The sequence below is a fragment of the Rutilus rutilus genome (genome assembly GCF_951802725.1).
Source record: "Rutilus rutilus genome assembly, chromosome: 18".
NCBI lineage: Eukaryota > Metazoa > Chordata > Actinopteri > Cypriniformes > Leuciscidae > Rutilus > Rutilus rutilus.
This window is the reverse complement of record NC_140231.1, coordinates 31,195,333-31,214,922: the sequence shown is the minus strand read 5'-3', so window position 1 is coordinate 31,214,922 and position 19,590 is coordinate 31,195,333. Positions and strand designations below refer to the sequence as shown.

The following is a 19,590-nucleotide window of genomic DNA, read 5'->3' as shown; positions in this document are numbered from 1 at the left end:
CTACATGTGTGTTGTTCGTTCTACCGCGAAAGAGAACTTGATACTGGCGCGCGTCTATCAGTGGGTCGTGTGTGTGTGTGTGTGTGTGTCAGGAGGACATTCACTGACTGACAGCGCGTTCTTTTTTGTCTTATCGCGCATGAATGGTTTAAAAGCATTTGCATGAATAAGAGCGGGACCAAAGGATGCCAAAAATTAACAGATGCTGCATTTATAGGCTTATTTGTTTATTTAATATAAAATCGCAGCATTTTGCGTCATATAATCGCGTAGGCTTGACATCGCGATTGCGATTGCGATACGATTAATCGTGCAGCACTATTTTAGAGGACTTCAGAGAGTCCACAATCAACCCTCTCAGGCAATGATGAATGAATACTCAACTTTATGCAGTCAATTACAGTATAGAACAATTTAGGCTTGTCTCTCAGTGTGTATAAATGAACAGGAAACATGTTTAAAGTACTACACTTACAATAGATGACTTCCATCATATAACCACCACAACTAAGGCTGCATGATCCATTGAAATAAATGGCGAAATGGCTTTTGAGTGAGATCACAAAGACTGCGTTTTAATTAAATACATGCGCTGCGTGTTTCAGAGTAAAGTGTGGCACTGTGTTCTTTTATACGCGAGTAGCTCGTGATCCACCAGTGTTTTCAGTATTTCAGAGCGGCCTGATTTGCAATAAATGCGGCTCTGTGAACAATCTCTGCATTTGCTCTGAGTTGAGTCACTTATAATGTGCAAAACAAGCAGTGCAAACCAGGAACTTGGTTTTTTTTTTTTTTAAGCTACAATTTAAAATAGCAATGATTTTCCCCCCAAATCGTACAGCCTTAACCAAAACACAGCAATATCCGAAAGAGACATGAAGCAACTCTCTATAAAGCACTGTTCATCACCTGAGAACATTAGTGCCATCTCAAACGGATGATTTAGACAACTTTCATAAGAATGCAAGCTTCACATTTCTACTTTGAAAGCCATTTGGCTGCAATGCTTCCATTTTAAAGCCGACATGAAATCAAAATTGACCCTATTTAGTTTGTTAGCGCATATTACTAGTCTTGAGGTGAACAATTAATCCGTGCAAGTTAATACACAGAAAAAAACAGTTTGCCGTGGTAATCTTTAATCAAAATCTGAAAAGTTACTTCCGGTCTGGAATGGCGTTCCTTCTCTGATGACGTCAGTTTGACGGCTTGGGTTGAAAACACTTAACCACTCCCCTCAAACCCTCAAACCGTTAGTCTGCTATGAGTGAGAGAGGGAGAGGAGGAGCGCTAAAGTAAACCCCTGCCCTCTGTTCAATATTCCCTTTCACTTGGAAATACGTCACAACGCTGGAGAAAAGTCGTTTGCAACTTCCGGTTCACGGGGACTTTAAGTGTATTAAGTCAATGAAAGGTGCATGTACCTGTGTCTGCTGAGGTTGAGTGTAAGCTGGCGGTTCTTCAGTGGGTTTCATGATGGCCGGCTGTGTGTTGGTTGTGGGCGGGACTGATTTAGGGGCGGAGCCTGGTGGAACCTATAATGCCACAAAATAAAATGAGACACAAAACATCTTACAAAACACCACACAATTTCATCTAAATCACAATATCAACATAACATTTATTCCTTTCATTCATAAATCCAGACTGTCTGAATGTGTTTGCCGGTTTTTGAACGGATCATTCAGAAATGAAGCAATCTATGTGCACAATTAAGGATAGGGAAATAAAATGTAATATAAATACCTTCAGTCAACTGACGGGTTTGTGCTGTGAGTGTGGGCTGTTCTGGGCAGCGAGCCCTACGCTGGTACAGCTTCACTAGTTATACCACACCATGAATTTTGTTTTTGTTGGTACTGTATGCTTGTTTGTTTCCTTGTCTGTATCTCTCTCTCTCTCTCTCTCTCTTTCGGTTTCTGGTTATGTTCAGAAAAAATATACTACTCATACACTTTAATTTTGAAATATGCAATATGTATACAGCATACAGTACACACACATTTGGAAAATGTGCAGTATAAAACAGAGCACACCCCATGGAATACTATTTCCCACAATGCAATGTGCTCGACTCTTTTAGAAACCAGCATGATGAATGAAATGAACGTCAGCCACATTCTCTGTGCTGACTCATTGTCTGATTGCTCACAAAATGAAAATCGCATTTTCAGCAACACTTTAGTTTAGGGTCCAATTCTCACTATTAACTAGTTGCTTATTAGCATGCATATTACTAGGATATTGGCTCTTTATCAGTACTTATAAAGTATTTTAATTACGTAATGTTTGGCGCATCGCAGAGCTAGTGCAAGACAAGAATTTGTGGTTAAAAAGTATAGAAATGTTTTTTTTGTTTTTTTTAAATGGCTGATGGTTTGGCTAGATAAGACTCTTATTTCTCGGCTGGGATCCTGTAGAGTCTTTGAAGTTGCACTGAAACTGCAATTTGGATCTTCAAACCTGTTGGACCCCATTGAAGTCCACTATATGGAGAAACATCCTGGAATGTTTTCCTCAAAAACGTTACTTTCTTTTTCGACTGAAGAAAGAAAGACATGAACATCTTGGATAATGACGTGGGGGTGAGTAAATTATAAATTACAGGAAATTTTACTAATCCTTTAATGCCTTATTCAGCATGACCATATTCTACATCCCTTAATCCTACCAAATATCTAAACTTATCAACTACCTTTCTAAGGGTGTATTCACACCTGCCTTGTTTGGTTCGTTTGAATCGAACTCAAGTTCGTTTCCCCCCTTGGTGCGGATCTTTTGGGCAGGTGTGAATACAGCAATCGCACTCGGGTGACTGCGGACCAAACAACCGAACCGAGAGCCGGCTGAAGAGGTGGTCTCGGTCCGGTTCCAAACGAACTCTGGTACGGTTCGTTTACGGTGTGAACATGAACCGACCCAATTGCTGGAAATAACGCATAAAAATACTGATGAGTTCAGCAAGTTTAGCGAATGGATGAAGGAGAGGGGATATAAGCGGTCTCACTCATAGTCCGGCGCGTCTGTGTGCACATGATACTGTTGCACGTCTTTCTACGTGTCGTGTGTGCATCAGGACATTCACCGACAGAGCGCTCTCTTTTGTCTTATCGCGCTTAAATGGTAAAAGCATTTGCATGAATAGGAGCATGATCATATAATGTAACAGTAGTTTAAAAATCCTATTACAACATTGTATAGACGACATTGTATCATATGATGCTCATTAGATTCTTCATATAGCGTTTGTAGAGAATAACACCAAATCAATAAAAGAACAAATATTGCATTACGAAATATCTCCATACTGAGGCTGTTTTTGCACTTCCTGCTCTTCCCTGCTTGAGAATTCAACCGTAGAGCAAGAAAGCGAACCGTACCAAAAAAAAAAAAAAAAAAACATTTTATTTGGTCCGGACCAAAGCAAGTGAACTATCTTTCCTGGTGTGAATACACCCTAAAAATGAATAAGCAGTAATTAGGCGTTTGAGGCTTAATTCGTAGTTAATAGTTTGTAAAAACTGAGAATTCGACCCTAATCTAGAGCGTGACCATATTTTCTTGTAAAATGTACTCCAATCATTTTATTTACAAAATCCTTTTTTTTTTTTATATAGTGTGAATTTATTTCTGAGAAGGATGAGTGAATATAAATGAGGTGACAACACTGTAGCATTATACTGTTTGAAAACTTGCATAATGCAGTATAGTAGTATATACTGCATGTAAAAAATAAATTAAAAAAAGCACTCAAACACAGATGGCCTGAGAGTGTGTTGGCAGATGGTATTTTTGACCTGGTCCAAATTTTAACGTCCTTAGAAAACTTGCACACCTGTTAATTTTGTACACAATAAGTTGTGCATCTGACGACAAATTTTACAGCATCTCATAAGTGTCAGTTTGTGTTCTGGGCGTCTCACCGGCTTTGAGTCTGTGAAAGGGTTATACTCCTCCAGGCCTCCAGGTGGGACAGTCCGCGTTACTTGTGTCACTGATGGGTCCTGCAGAAAACACAGAGAGGAAACAGCCTTTTTTATTTATTTATTTTATTTTATTTTTATTTTTACACAATGTGCACACACTTGTAAAGGTTTGTTTTGTTGACTTTTACTAGTAAACTTTAAATCAGATTGTCTGACTTAAAGGGATGGTTCGGAGTAAAATCAACCTAGGGTCCTTTGCACCATGACCTCGAGCCAAACACATTTACATGCTTTTCTCAACTCAGCGAAGTGATGTCGACGTCCGGGTTAGCGGTAGCATTAGCCATCAGGCAAGTGTTATTTAAATAAACTCCTGATGTACTTACAAACTTTCCAATGCCTCGTTTTATGAGTACAGAACCTATTTGTACTACTGTAGAAGTTTGGTACCATTCTGGGCATTATTAGTGGGGTAATTTACGAGATACAGCCTTGGATCCATTAGCGCCTGCACTAAACCATTCAGCTGATATCTCTAAATAAGCTCTAACTTTAATAATGTTCGACCAAGGGAAAAAGGCTTCTGGGGGGGGTGTTTGGCTCGAGGTCATGGTGTAAAGGACCCTAGGTTGATTTTACGTCGAACCATCCCTTTAATGCATTTTTCGTTTTCTTGCTCTGATTGTTTCTTCTTCATAAGCGCTTGTCAACCTGGTACTTTGTAAACACGACTCTTTCCAGACACACTGACAAAATAAACGTAAATTCGGCCAATCAGATCAGTGCTTACTAGATTGAGAAAGCACTTTCCTGTTCTGCATGCAAAAAGCATCAGGCGTTTAGTGCACGGGCTGTGTGCGGTCCACGGGTTTGCCGTCTGAGGCTCAGACCAGGCTTTGTGAGACTACTTGTTATGCATCTTCGTGCAAATTATTTATGCAAGTGCTCAGAGCCCTTGTACACCAAAACAAATTCCTTGTGTGTCTTGTGATCGCACTTAGCAAATAAAGTGCTTTCAGATGTTTGGTTAGGCTTTATGAACTGAACAGTAGATAAAATACTTTTATTTCAATGGAAACCGCACAGTTGTTTGGTTCCTCTTATTTACACACATTAGCTACAGAGTAAAAGGCCTTCACAGCGAGACCATTTACTGAAAAAAATCTTTCAGAAATCATTATGATTATGACATCACAACATAGGCTACATGACCACCCACATTAACACTATTCAACTCTGCATCTACAACAAACAACAGCTTAACCATTAATCTGACACTAAACAAACTCAAAGTATTCCGCCACGACACCCGTGCCGCTGATAAGAGCACGGTTATCTTGACTAATGTCACACAGATGTGGGAGAACTGGGAGAACTAATCCTGACGCCCAGTGCTGAGTCTGCATCAGATTAAAGCTCACAACAACAGAGAGAAAGCAAACACTCATTATGTCACGCTTCACTGAGGAAATACTACACATTCTGTCCTAGGTTTCTACATCCCAGAACATCGGGAACATCAGGCAGAACCTGTAATTTTCTCCTGCCTGATTCCCGTAATTTACACAGAGCAAAAGCTATAAATAGATGAGTGGGAGAGACCAACCCCAGTTCAGAGCAAAGATTACGAGAGTCGACCAATATTTCCCCTCTATGCCCTATTATACCAATTATTTTTTAAATATCTGACAACCAATATACAGAATTTAATATAGTTTTAATCATGCTTTTATGCTTTAACCATTAGGCTGCAACAATACAAAACAAATGTATTATTATTATGAATATTATTGTGATTATTATTATTATTATTATTAATAATCAACAGCAATAATACATAAATAAAAAAGATTATTATCATTATTAATTCCAGAATTATTTTTATTATTTTTATTTATGTAGCCTATTATTATTGTTGTTGATTAATAATAATAATAATAATAATAATAATAATTATTATTATTATTATTATTATTATTATTATTATTAAAATGATATAATATTATATAAATATATAAAATATTATTATACAATATTTCAAATTCTGCATATTTGCTGTCTGACATTGTTTTATTTCTGCTTTAACCATTACACTTTTTATTATTGGTATTATTATCATCATCAACAATACACATACAAAATAATGAAAACAATATTGGAAATTATTATTATTAATGACAACAATACGTATATAAATATAAAAAATTAAAAAAATTCAGCAAATGATTAATAATAAAAACAACAACAATACTGTCTGATAATAAATATGCAGAATATAAATTATTTATGCAACAATAACAACATATGTATTATTATTATTATTATTATTATTATTATTACTACATATTGCTACAACAATAATGATAATGTTTTTGCACTGATAAGAATGGGAGGGAAAGAATTAATGACAATTTGTCAAGTATTGCCCGTACACAGCAGAACCAACTACATAAATGCCCTTTATGACTTAAAGGGATAGTTCACCCCAAAAAAATCATTTATTCGCCCTTATGTTGTTTCAACCTGTATGAATTTCTTTGTTCTGTTGAACACTAAAGATGCTATTTTGAAGAGTGTTAATAACCAGACATTTGATGGTAGCCATTGACTTCCATAGTATATTTTTTCCTGTGTAGGTAATATGATTTCCTACTAGGGCTGCACGATATTGGGAAAAAATTACATTGTGATATTTTTTTTCCCAACGATATTGCGAGCCATCAATCCAGGCTAAAGTCAATAATTACCATTCCATGATATTAATAATTCCACTAATAAGCCAGCTTCATTACAAGTGACAAAAAGGTCACTTAATATTTTATTCCAAAATTAGAACATATTTCTGTCAGAATTCGGTGAACGTTCTACACAACCCAACGTGGCGGCGCTCTTAACAGATGTTTGTTTGTTCATTAGGCTATAATTCCTCAAAATAAGTTAAAAAAAAAATCGTATTCTCTCTCTCTCTATGTTTTCGGTGCTGATGCAGTGACGCGTTCATGTAAACGCCACCTAAAAGCGGTCACAAAGAACCAGCAAAAGTAATGATTATGAATAGACCTATGTAAAATATTGCAATGAGACATTTTAATTGTTTATTAATAAACAAGTGTTTTCTGTGTCGGCTGCAAAGATGAAGTTGACGATACTGACTCGCGATCTTCGCAGTAGTGAACGCGCCGGAGAGAAATGCACATTTCATACGGATTACATCGTTTTATTTAGTTTTGAATGGTTCTGTTTAAAAGTAGAGATTTCTGTAGATAATAGATATATTTCTTTTTTTTTTTTTTTGTGTGAGGTGTGTGAGACGAGTAGGCTACCTTATACGCTGAGTTTCGGTTCATGGATGATAGCTTAAGCTCCAGTTCAGGCGCTGGCGCCTCCGTGTCGTGATTATATTGTCTGCTATATTTACTTTTTATTTATTAAATCCAGGAAATTGGATAATGAAACACTGATTAAAATTAAGATACAATTAATACAAAACGAAATTCGCTTTAAAGAAAGGCTTTGTGCTTTCTGTTTGAGGTCTCCGTGAAAGTTTTAAAGCAGTCTTTTAGTGCCGCTTTCAGAGCGGTCGTGTCCGTAATGGAGAACTGTCACGTAACATTGTTTTTTCCTCATAAATGCGAACACGAAAAATAAAAGACAAAAGACTTTTTAAAAAAGACAACCATCCACAACTTTATAACACTCCAGGCAAAGTACCTCTTTTTGGTCAACATCCTCCTTTTTGTAGCCGAAATAGTCCCAAATAGCTGATTTTGACTTTCTTTTTGGTACGAAATTATCATTCTCTTAATACACCATGGGTGCTACTACTACCCTTCACATCGCATGTTCCGGCGATGTGACTATCGCTCATGCGCACATTGCGATGTCGATGTATGTTAAAACAGAATATTGTTCAGCCCTATTTCCAACTATGAAAGTCAATGAATACTGTCAAATGTTTGATTACAATACCGACATTCTTTAAAATATCTTCTTTTGTCTTCAGCAGAACAAAGAAACTCATACAGGTTTGAAACAACTTGAGGACGAGTAAGAGATGACTACATTTTCATTTTTTGGGGGGTGAACTATCCCTTGTGATAAATGATGCATTACTCTAGCCTTGCAAATGTCAAATCATCATTGGAATAAAAATGCAAAATAACTGGGCGCTGCTCACTGATATCACGTAGCATACTACTGTTTCACATTTATCATTAACACATATTGTGTCACATACTACTTTTTAAATTGGTACACTGGTAATAATTCCAAAACATAGCAGAGAAGAGACCTTATTAAACTCCTGTGTTTCTCTATTGAGATAGTTCACTATTCCCTCACTGACTCTAGAGAACGTTAACTACAATACCACACACACACACACACACACACACACACACACACACACACACACACACACACACACAGTCCCTTGTTTCCATAGCAGCCCCAGTATGCAGTGTTCAGGTCCTGAGGCGGATCCGTTTCATACGGCTGGTGACGACTGTCAGGACTCCAGAGCCATGAATATTTCAGTCTGTGTAATGATAAATGTTTAATGGGATAGTCCCGCACACACATTTGTTGTAGCAGGAAGACACTGTATCTGTATTCATAAAAACACTGTGAGACAGTGATGTATGATGTCACACTCTATGATCACCTGACATGAACGCATGTTCACATGTGACTGTGACTCAAAACCTAGTGAGCTGCGTGCCGAGACAGCATTTTAAGTGTGTCTAAACATTCAGACGCAGGAATACTACCAAGGTAAGCAGCACACTAACACTTTGCATACTCAAGATGTAGTGTATACATTGAACAAAATTATAAACGCAACGCTTTTGTTTTTGTCAAAAAACAAGTTTAGTCCCCCCGGACCCCACGAATATAGTAAAACTGCACATTTTAGAGTGGCCTTTTATTGTGGCCAGCCTAAGGCACACCTGTGCAATAATCATGCCGTCTAATCATCAGCATCTGGATATGCCACACCTGTGAGGTGGATGGATTATCTCGGCAAAAGAGAAGTGCTCACTAACACAGATTTAGATAGATTTGTGAACAATATTTGAGAGAAATAGGCCTTTTGTGTACATAGAAAAAGTCTTAGATCTTTGAGTTCAGCTCATGAAAAAATGGGGGCAAAAACAAAAGTGTTGCATTTATAATTTTGTTCTGTGTAGTATTAAAATAAAATATAATAACACAAAAATATAAATACTAGGCTATAAAATAAAAATTAAAGGTTAAATAAAAAAATGTTTTTAAAATAAATGCACCTAACAGAAAAGTAATAATGAATTTTTTGGTAATTAAGCTAGTGCATAGGTCAAAGGGGTTTGTGGTATGTATGCATGACTTAATTATGGTGTAGTCTAACCTAAGCACTTTCACCATCACAAGTGATGTGCATACTTTTAGTGCATCACTAAAGCATGCAAATTGGGACGAAGCCAAAGTTAAGTTTAAACCACTTCTTTTGTTTATCTGATTGTATAACACAGTCTATTGATGATGCACTTTAACCTGTAAAGCCCGGGAGACACCAAGCCGACGGTCGACCGCCGGGCAGTTTTTGTGCTTCGTCTGCTTTTTTTAGTCCGATTCGACATGTTGAATCGGCGTCGGGCCGTCGGTGAGAGAGAGAACTCTGATTGGCTGTTCAGCTTAGTGAACGAGTCAGTGCACGAGAATAATAGCAAAACAGCAGCAAAGAAGTCAAAACGGTACAGATAGAGCGCTGATCTAATGTCACGTCATCTTACCTGAGTGTTCCTTGGCGAATATTTCAATATTAACATGAGCGAGTGGAATAAAGAAAGTGTTTCGCAGGATTGATATTCAAAACGGTAAGCACGCACTGCTTTGTTTATGGTTTGTGTATCTGCAGCGTCGGTTTCCCTTTTTGAATGATGAATATAGACGAATATGTATCTTTCTTCAGAAACAGACAGTCGTCTCATTTACACGCAGGCGCAGAACGCGCATGCTAGCTGACAGTCGGCTGTAGTTCTCTCGGTGTGTTCAAGTGTAGCTTTTCAAGTGTAGAGGGAAACTCAAGCCTGGGTTTGACCTCCTTCACGACCGCAGATGATTTCAGGACATATGCGGGGGCTCCACACACGCACAGCAATCAAGCATTCACACGAATAACAGCTTATTTTAGACAGTAACGAGATTAGCGTTGAATATAGCTGAGATGAAAACGGTGCAAATCAGATTAACGCAAAACATAACTGCTGCAAACATTCCTGAGCACATGCAGAACGAACCCCAAGTGTTAGGCAGGTGTGACACCACTGGGGCTTGTGTGGAGAAGATTGTCTCAACAAGGGTTTATTTGTGTTGTAAAGGCCGTTTGAACACTCAGCGTGTATTGAGGATGTTCACATTAAAGGTCAAACGTTGTTTTGGAAAGGACAGATAAAAGAAAGTAGGTTTGCGTGGGTTATATAAGACACACGAAACATAAAATGTCACCTTACGGAAAGCAACAACACAGTAAGTATTTGAAAACAGTGTAAGTGCATTACAAAAAAACATAATACAAACAGTAGCATAACATTTCAAAAGTAGCAAGTAACTACCATGAAAGATAAAATGATTATTAAACATGATTATTAAAGATAAGGATGATGGATGGTATGCAGATTAGTATGCGGTTTTCTTGCTCTGTTTTCTATCTCACAGGTTATGATGCTGAGACACAAAAGGGCTCTGGACCAAAACCTAGTGAGCTGCCTACCTGTCCTGATCATTATATAATCTTCTACACACACACACACACACACACACACACACACACACACACACACAGACACACACACACACACACACACACACACACACACACACAGACACACACAGACACACACACACACACACACACACACACACACACACACACACACACGGTTCTGACTGGAAGCTGACGAAATTCTCATTCAGTGAAACCATCTCCGGGTCCCATGACAATACATTCCAGCGCTGATGATGACGGGAGTGACTAAGAGAGAAACTAAAATAACACAACTGTTCTTAGTCAACACCGCTCCCTTAACAAACACTGTGAATAAAGGCAAACACACAAACACACACACACACACACACACACACACACACACACACACACACACACACAGTGACAGTGGCTCACTGTAATAGGTTCCCCTGCATCTGCAGAGCGGGCCAGATCTCCAGAAACATCCATCTAATCAGATCATTAGTTTTCTCTCTCTATTCTCGTGTTCTCATTACGATGAGTGAGGGACAGAATCAGACGGACCACATTTAGACAGTCTACTCCCTTACTGCTGCACACACACACACACACACACACACACACACACACACACACAGCTGGACAGTTTAACGAGTTTGACAGTTGCTGCATTATGAAATCATTGTAATAAGGTAAAATCTGCTCCGTCAGGACCACATGATGCATGCATGCCTTCAGTCAGTCATGCACACACACACACACACACACACACACACACACCGTGCACCAGTTCTGCAACATCCTGCAGCACGCCTACTTGTTGATGAGGCTGCATCATTTCAGACGCTTTCAGCACGACGTGAGACTCCTTTCTACCAGGATCTCATCCAGGATAAAGACTATTTACTCTGTGGTTTCATTTAAACTGCCTTTATAGTCACAAATGTTTAACTTAATGATTATTACCAAACAGCAAACTCGGGCGAAGAACGCTTCATCCTCCTCAAAGTGTTTGTCTTTTCATTTGCATGCCAAAGAGAGCTAAGGTGGAAGTTTTGATTAAATTCCCGTCTGTTTTCTTACACAAAGCTGTTGCAGATAAGTGCATAAATCTACGTGTAAATCTGACAGACACCGGATCCCTGACTGCGTTTCAGCAAAAACAAACTAGATGGAGGAGTCCATAGTTTGTTAACTTATTATTGATAAACTAACATGATAAATATACAAGTTTTATAATGACAAGCCTAATATCATCTTCATTATCGTCAAAAACATCAGCTAACAGCAATATACACAAAATATCGTCTATCGGCACAACCATATTGTGTCCATCCACTTTAAAGCCCCATTTTTCAAAACAGTAAACAGTAAAGCATGGTGCTAGCCACGCCAAGATCATGGGTTTGTTCCCAAGGAATGCATGAATGAACTGATATACCGTGAATGCAAATGTAAAAGTATCTGCCAAATTCATAAGTGTAAAGTCTAAAGGCCCTTGCACACTGAGTCCGAAATTATCTCATGCGTTTTTTCGCTTTCGTGATTCGGTGGCTCTGAATTGTCAAAACACCATTCAAAATGCTTGCTATGGATGCGAAAAATGCAGAAAATCGAACCTGATTCGATTTTTTTTTTGACGGACGAAAGTTTCGGAGGCAGTGTACAAGCGTGATTGACATAACGTGAGGTCGTAGGGCTGGGCGATAAAACGATAACGATAATTATCGCGATATACTTTTTCTCGATAAAACGATATCAAGAGTTCGATTAATGTTCGATAATGTTTATGCGCCAAAAGCGGAACGAAACTCATTTGAACCGCGCGCCACACGGACCATTTATCCGCTCGGCTCAAAGTCCAAACGGCAGCGCAGCGCGAGCTCACTAGAGCCGATGCGTTTACTCTGATCGCTCTCGTCACGAGATCCAGTGAGAAGCGCTTGAATTCAGCGAAGAACACAAATGTCTCAACCAGTTTAAAGGCAGATGAAACAGCGCTGACAAACAGGAGAAACCCTGTGCACAACGATACAGTCAGAAGGCTTTTCCGTCTACAAATTCCCATCATTTACCATGGATTTACTGTAACGTTAGCCTAGTAATATTAACTGCACCATGAAATGTGGGATATACATATTGAATTGTATTGTATTATATTATTAATGTAGACGATGTATTAAAGGACTGATGGAATATAATTAATTACAGTAATTAATAATGTATTTAGGCTACTGTTTTTCATACAAATACCATAGAAAACCATAGAGTTACATTTTGCCATGATAGTGTGGTTATCATGATCTAAATGCATGATACTGGATGACCAATGGTTAAAGGGATAGTTCACTTTGAAATTAATTTTTGATATGTTTTAGCTTACCTCAAGGGGATCCAAGATGTAGGTGTCTTTGTTTCCGCAGTAGTTTCAATTTTGATATTTTTAGGTCAAACCGTTCTTGTCTGTCAGTCAGATAATGCAGGTCTACGGTCACTGTCTCAAAACACAAGCACAGAGTCCAAATTAAAACAATTCTCCATCGTCCAAATTAAACAATTCCCCATCGTAAGTACACATTGATGGCCTAAGACACGAAACGAGCGGTTTGTGTGAGAAAACGAACAGTATTTATATCGTTGTTATCTCTTGAAAACAGCACACGTCCAAATGATCTGACGGCGCGGGCGGGTATAGATATATACATAGATGTCGCCTTGGCTACTGCAGTTCATTGGAACGAAACCGTAGCCAAGCGACATCTAGTGTATATATCTATACCCGCCCGCGCCGTCAGATCATTTGGACGTGTGCTGTTTTCAAGAGATAACAACGATATAAATACTGTTCGTTTTCTCACACAAACCGCTCGTTTTGTGTCTTAGGCCATCAATGTGTACTTACGATGGGGAATTGTTTCATTTGGACGATGGGGAATTGTTTTAATTTGGACTCTGTGCTTGTGTTTTGAGACAGTGACCTGCATTATATGACTGACAGACAAGAACGGTTTGACCTAAAAATATCAAAATTGAAACTACTGCGGAAACAAAGACACCTACATCTTGGATGCCCTTGAGGTAAGCTAAAACATATCAAAAATTAATTTCAAAGTGAACTATCCCTTTAAAGAAAATCCCGAGCTTCCCACTCGTATTTCCACTTCCAGAGGTAGTCGAAAACTGAGTGCTTTCGAAGTGCAGTCGCTCATGTGGTCGAATGCGTTCGACTTCGAACAGCCACAAAAGACCCTAGACCTAAACTTTATGGGGAGCGCATGAGCCAGACGGGATTTAAACTTTGTTGGCTGAAGACCCAAGTTTGGTTTGAAGAGACGAAAAATGTACCAAGCACAATGTTCTCTCACCATTCCTGATGTCTAACACCGTGATCTCGCGGCTGTCAAAGCAGAAACGAAAGCTGATGCTCTCCGTATGTTTTTCCGTCGCCTCTGGTCAGTTTATGTGTCAATTGTGCGAGCTTATTTTGTACATTAGATCGAAAGATCTGAAAAAACACATACATTCACCCTCCCCTCGAATAAATCAGGACAGAAGTGGTTGAAAGTGGACAAAAGAGACGGATTAAAACACGGGAATGTGTCTCTCTCGTCTACTTGTGATCCGAGCGACCAAAACGCATCTTAATACCAGGTGTAAAAAGGGCCTAAGTGGACTATATGATTGGAAAAATCGAACATGTCACCAGAGAGAAATCTGCTTTTTCACCAGAAGATCCAGTTATGAAAATTACGGGGTCAAAAAAAAAAAAAAAAGTTGTAAATAGGCTGTGATGAATGGTTGTTGAATCGTTCGCATAAAAAGATCAATAACATGCATTTAGAAATAGACGAGTGAATGAATTTTAATTTCACCAAAACCTTAAGTGAAAGGTATGAGAGGCTATGCTATATAATATAGCCATTACAGTTACTACATTTAAAAAAAAATGTAAAAAATGCCTTTGTAAATCAGCCCACAAATTAATAATAATGCAGCAAATTCTTAGAACGTTCACTATGTAGCCTAAAGGTGATAACAAATCAAAGCTATCTTTTTAAATGTTCTGAACTAATTACACCAACATCTGGTATCATTACAGGGTAAAACATTACAGGATCCGACCGAGCTTCTGTACTTAAATAAAGGTGCAGGTCTGAATGCTGATTGGCTAAGATGGAGCAAATCACCTAACAGGTTTTCTGTCAATCAAACATGAGGTCTTGAATCAAAAACCGGCAAATTAATCAACATTTACAAGCTCGTTTCTAGCAAGACAGTCTATATGAACTTAAAGATGCGAGTCAGAAACAATGCAATCAAGAAGCCGCATGAATTATTGAGACGTGTGCTGCTACAGTCGGTCGACTACAGGGCCGCGCATGTGTCGAGTTACCATGGCAAACCCATGGCAGACTGCATACCATTACTGCTGATTACTTAACGATTTTCCAAGTCTGAGCAGTTAATGACGACTTAAGAGGTATGCTTTAATAGAAACACTTCAGAGGAGGCAAAACTACTGCTGCTGCTGTGTGTGTGTGTGTGTGTGTGTGTGTGTGTGTGTGTGTGTGTGTAAACGCTTATGTGGGTTAGTTTGGTTTCAAAAGGAAGAGAGAGACCTGGGTGACCAACAAGGGTGTAAATGATCATGTCCTGTCCGGCCGAACTAAAGTCACAATCTGCTGTGCATGAATTTGCATTTGTCCCCCTGCACCTTGAAGACGGGTCCGATCCCTCCTGTGAGTCTACAACACCTGTAATGTCAAATAAACAGATTCTCTCCAGAGACTACACGGGAAAGGAAAACAATGGAGGAAAAACTCCGGACGGATGGACATTGTGTATTAAAGCCTGTAAAGCCTAACATACGAAATAAATAATAGTCCGAAAAATCACATTTCTTTTAAAGGAACGGTCTATTGAACCTTTAGAAAAAATGTAAAAGAAAATCTAAAACAAAGTTTGCATGTGCGTTTCTTCTTGGGCATCATCTTTGATTAATATTTGATAGTGAGAATATTGAGGCCCAAACTGAGCAAAAATATGCAATTTGATGCAGATATTGATCTTTATATGGCCAAAAAGTAAGAAGAAATTCTGATAGTTTGTAATGTAAATCAATGAGATCTAGGCCTGTCGCGATAGTCGATAAGTCAATTAATCGCACGATAAAAAAAAATGACCTCGATAATTTTTCCGGCCGCGATAATTCCATTTGCATGCTTGTTTGTTTTCCTCGTCTCTCTGTCTCAGTCTCTACCAAAGAGACTGGATGACCACTCTCGGTTCTTTAGCGTATAGAGCTGGTAAGTCCCGCCCCTTCCGCTAATCCCCCTGGACCTCAAAGTTGAAAAACCGTCAATGCAAGTGAATGGGAGAAAATAATTATTTTCTGGTCCCGTTTGAATTTTGCCATGAATGTGAACATATGTTGTCTGTGAATTTTTTATAGAACTTTTCGTGTGAAGAATGCTACAATTTGGCGGGTAGAAGTTTGATACGGTTAGACTTTGTGTGAAAGCACTTTGTGGACTACAACTCTTCGCTGCTTTCGACGCGTTTGAAACGCCACCACCACTAGCACACGGCTCTAGCTCACGGATCCCGCTAAACATGACTGTGTCTTTGGTGCACTTCACTGCCTTCTTTCAGGGAGAGGACAAAATCGTTGAGGTTGGCGAAAACCACGGGTAAGTCAACTTTATGGGGTGACGTCACATAGGCGACATGTAGTCTTTCTCGTTATGTCTTTTCCACAACTGCTAGCCGAAGAATCATACCATATACTGTCAAACTCGTAACATGAAAGATTATATAAAAAATTCACAGACAACATATGTTCACATTCATGGCACAATTCAAACGGGACCAGAAAATAATTATTTTCTCCCATTCACTTGCATTGACGGTTTTTCAACTTTGAGGTCCAGCGGGGTTTTACGGAAGGGGCGGGACTTACCAGCTCTATAGGAGGAGTGAACTCTCTTGTCAAGTTGCATGGTCTTTGTGTGGGGAGGCGGCGCGCGGCGCTTGTCAGTCACATGGTCTTTGTGTGGGAAAGCGCCGGCGGGACTGTTTGCGGCGACTGCTGGGAGAGAGAGAAGACGCTAGTTGTGAGTTGCGACAGCGAGCCCGATCACATGAAAATGCGTATCTATACCACGAATGTTATTTCTCGTGCCATTTATACGCCAAAAATAGTTTTTGCGTGCATATGATACGCTCTTTATGGCGTGTAATACACACGCACTCCTCACCCCTAATCCTAACCAAGTATTTTCAGTGCGTAGCATACACACGTAATAAAGCGCGTCTCCGTCTTCCCGACAGAACACAATCACTTGACAAAGTAACAGGAGTAACAGTGCAAAATTGTGCGATATGGCTTGTTGAGGCTTTTTTTGTTTTGTTTACAAAGGTCCTAACTGTCAGTTTTGCCTGTTATGGAATGTATCACTATTTATGCCTAATGTCTAAAGCCTAATGTTTAATATTTTTTGAAGTGCAATTTTGTTTACATCCATTTTATTTATTAACAGACATTTATTTTGTTAACAGACACTAAGAGTCCATTGCTTTTATTGTTTTTGGCTGTTTTGTTCATTTTTTGGGATATTTAAAATGTTTTCCGTTTTCAATGTTTAATATTCTTTAGAAATAAAAGTTTATAGATCGTTGAAAAGGTGTACCTGCATTATTATGCCATTATAATTATATTAAATGAAAATGGTCTCAGAACGACAATATTATCGTTTATCGCGATAATTTCTTGGACAATTTATCGTCCAGCAAAATTTGTTATCGTGACAGGCCTAATGAGATCTTTATTACAGTATAACAGACTACTTCCATAAAAGGCATAAATATCAGTCGTTATTGTATATCTGCCAATAATGTCTTGGTAAGATGATTTGGTTTAGTTTTATGATCAAAGCTCTGTTTGTAAAACATATAATGCAATGCAATGATGATTTATAGATGAATAAATAAACCTTCCTCAAAAGCCTGATGATTTTATTTACAATTTTAACAATATCAATTAACAATTTTTCTAATATATATATATATATATATATATAAATAATGTATGGATACTCAACATAAACATAAGTTGCTTCAGTCTAGTAAGTGTCATCTTGAAATATACAAACAATATAAAAGTTATTCTTACGTTTACTTTATAAAAATCAGTAAAGATTTCACAGCAAAAAGACACATGAACCATGACCTCAGGGAGGACTTCTTTTTTTTTTTTACAATTACTAAAATTACTTGCTAATAAACACTAAACTGTCAATCAGACGACAGAAGGCATGTAGTAGATTGTGTGCAACAGGTTTTTCAGCAAAGTTTGATCATGTAAGTATGTAGTAATGTAGACGCCTTAGAAATGAATCTACCAAATGTCACAGCAGGCTTGATAGGGTTAACTCATTTCGAAAGTGGTTATTTCTAAAAAAAAAAAAAAAAAATCACCAGCTTTGATGCATTAAGGTGCACAGACGACAAATGCTTTGCTTGGATAAATGTAGCAGCACAAAATGAAGAATAAAACAGGCTGCAGGGATCTAATTCCCTCAGCTGACCAGATCTGCAAACACACACACACACACACACACACACACACACAGTCATATCACTGATCAAAACAGGGGCGGCCTACATCCATCCAGCCCAAACACACACACACACACACACACACACTCCTTTATTGACCATAAATGTCATTATTCAGCCCCATGTATATGTGCAAAGACTGTAAATGGACCATATTCATCTCAGACACGGACAGCTTCAATAACAACAGATCATTCACTAGTTAAAAGACACCACAAATATAACATATATAGCTGCTAAAGCCCAAAACATCCCAGATAAAGCCCAAGTTAGAAACCAAACCCAGAATTGAAGCCTCCATCATCTTAACATATCATTAATAATACCAAAGCCATAAACAATGAAGTGTTGATGTGGTGGTCAAATGTAATTCATAGTTCATTAAAGGTTTTTTTTGGTCTGAATAAACACGAAATTGGACTCATAATTCGAATCAGAAACCCAATGATGATAATAATAATAAATGCTAACAAACAAAACCAAAGACCACAATAAATAAATTTTACACAAGTGAACAACAAGTTCTGTCTTTCCACTGAAGATATTCGTATGTAACGTTAATGTACTTTATTTTTCATAAACGTAATCGAAATGACTAGAAAATGTATTGACTTTACACGTAAAAGCCACACAAAAAAGCTGAACACCGAATCACACAGATAAAAGCAGCACTGCTGTGACGTTACCTGAAACGGGTTGCTGAAGTCCGGGTCCGCGAAGGGGTTGCTGTCAAAGTCTGACATTTTTCCGGCTGAATTGGGCTGAAATGTTCGATTAAATGAACGGTTTTCGGTAAGAAACGCACCAGCTGCTCGAGACTGATCCGCAACCGCAAAATGGCAGAACCGGAAATGACGTCATGCGTCAGCAGCACGTCTCACAATTCAGTATGATCAAATACATATAATTAAAATGTGTTCCTAATTATTGCCATCATCATTATTATTTATTATTATTTTAAACTTTTTATGAAAATTGTATTGCTTTATTGCATAAATTGCATCTTATATAATTTGCTCCCTTCTTCTTCTTCATCTTCTTCCTATATTATTATTAATACTATTTCTTTCGTCATGTTGTACACCTTTGTCTCTCTCTATATTTCTTTTTTCAAGTCATTAGATAGTCAAAAATGCAGAACAGAACACGTTCATTTCACAAAGTCTTGACATGTCTGCCGCCTAGAGTGCATAAATAATCATTACATCCATGAAAAGATTATTCATCCATCCATTCTTAAATATTTCCTGAGCATAAATAGTACTTCATATGCGAGGTTATAATGGGTTGAATGTGAATATCAAGAACAGCTTGTCATTA

The 19,590-nt window shown here is 38.2% G+C and overlaps 1 protein-coding gene across 1 annotated transcript in view; it reads right to left on the bottom strand.

Moving 5' to 3' along the window:
- scamp1 (secretory carrier membrane protein 1) overlaps positions 1–19,147 on the bottom strand; it is a 35,293-nt gene extending 16,146 nt beyond the window's left edge. The window contains exons 1-3 of the mRNA XM_084386619.1: positions 18,957–19,147; positions 3,924–4,004; positions 1,425–1,535 (exon numbers count right to left, since the gene is read on the bottom strand). Of these exons, the coding sequence (XP_084242745.1) occupies positions 1,425–1,535; positions 3,924–4,004; positions 18,957–19,013 (249 nt within the window). The 5' untranslated portion in view covers positions 19,014–19,147. The remainder of the gene's footprint in view (positions 1–1,424; positions 1,536–3,923; positions 4,005–18,956) is intronic.
- Between the last annotated feature and the right edge of the window lie 443 nt (positions 19,148–19,590).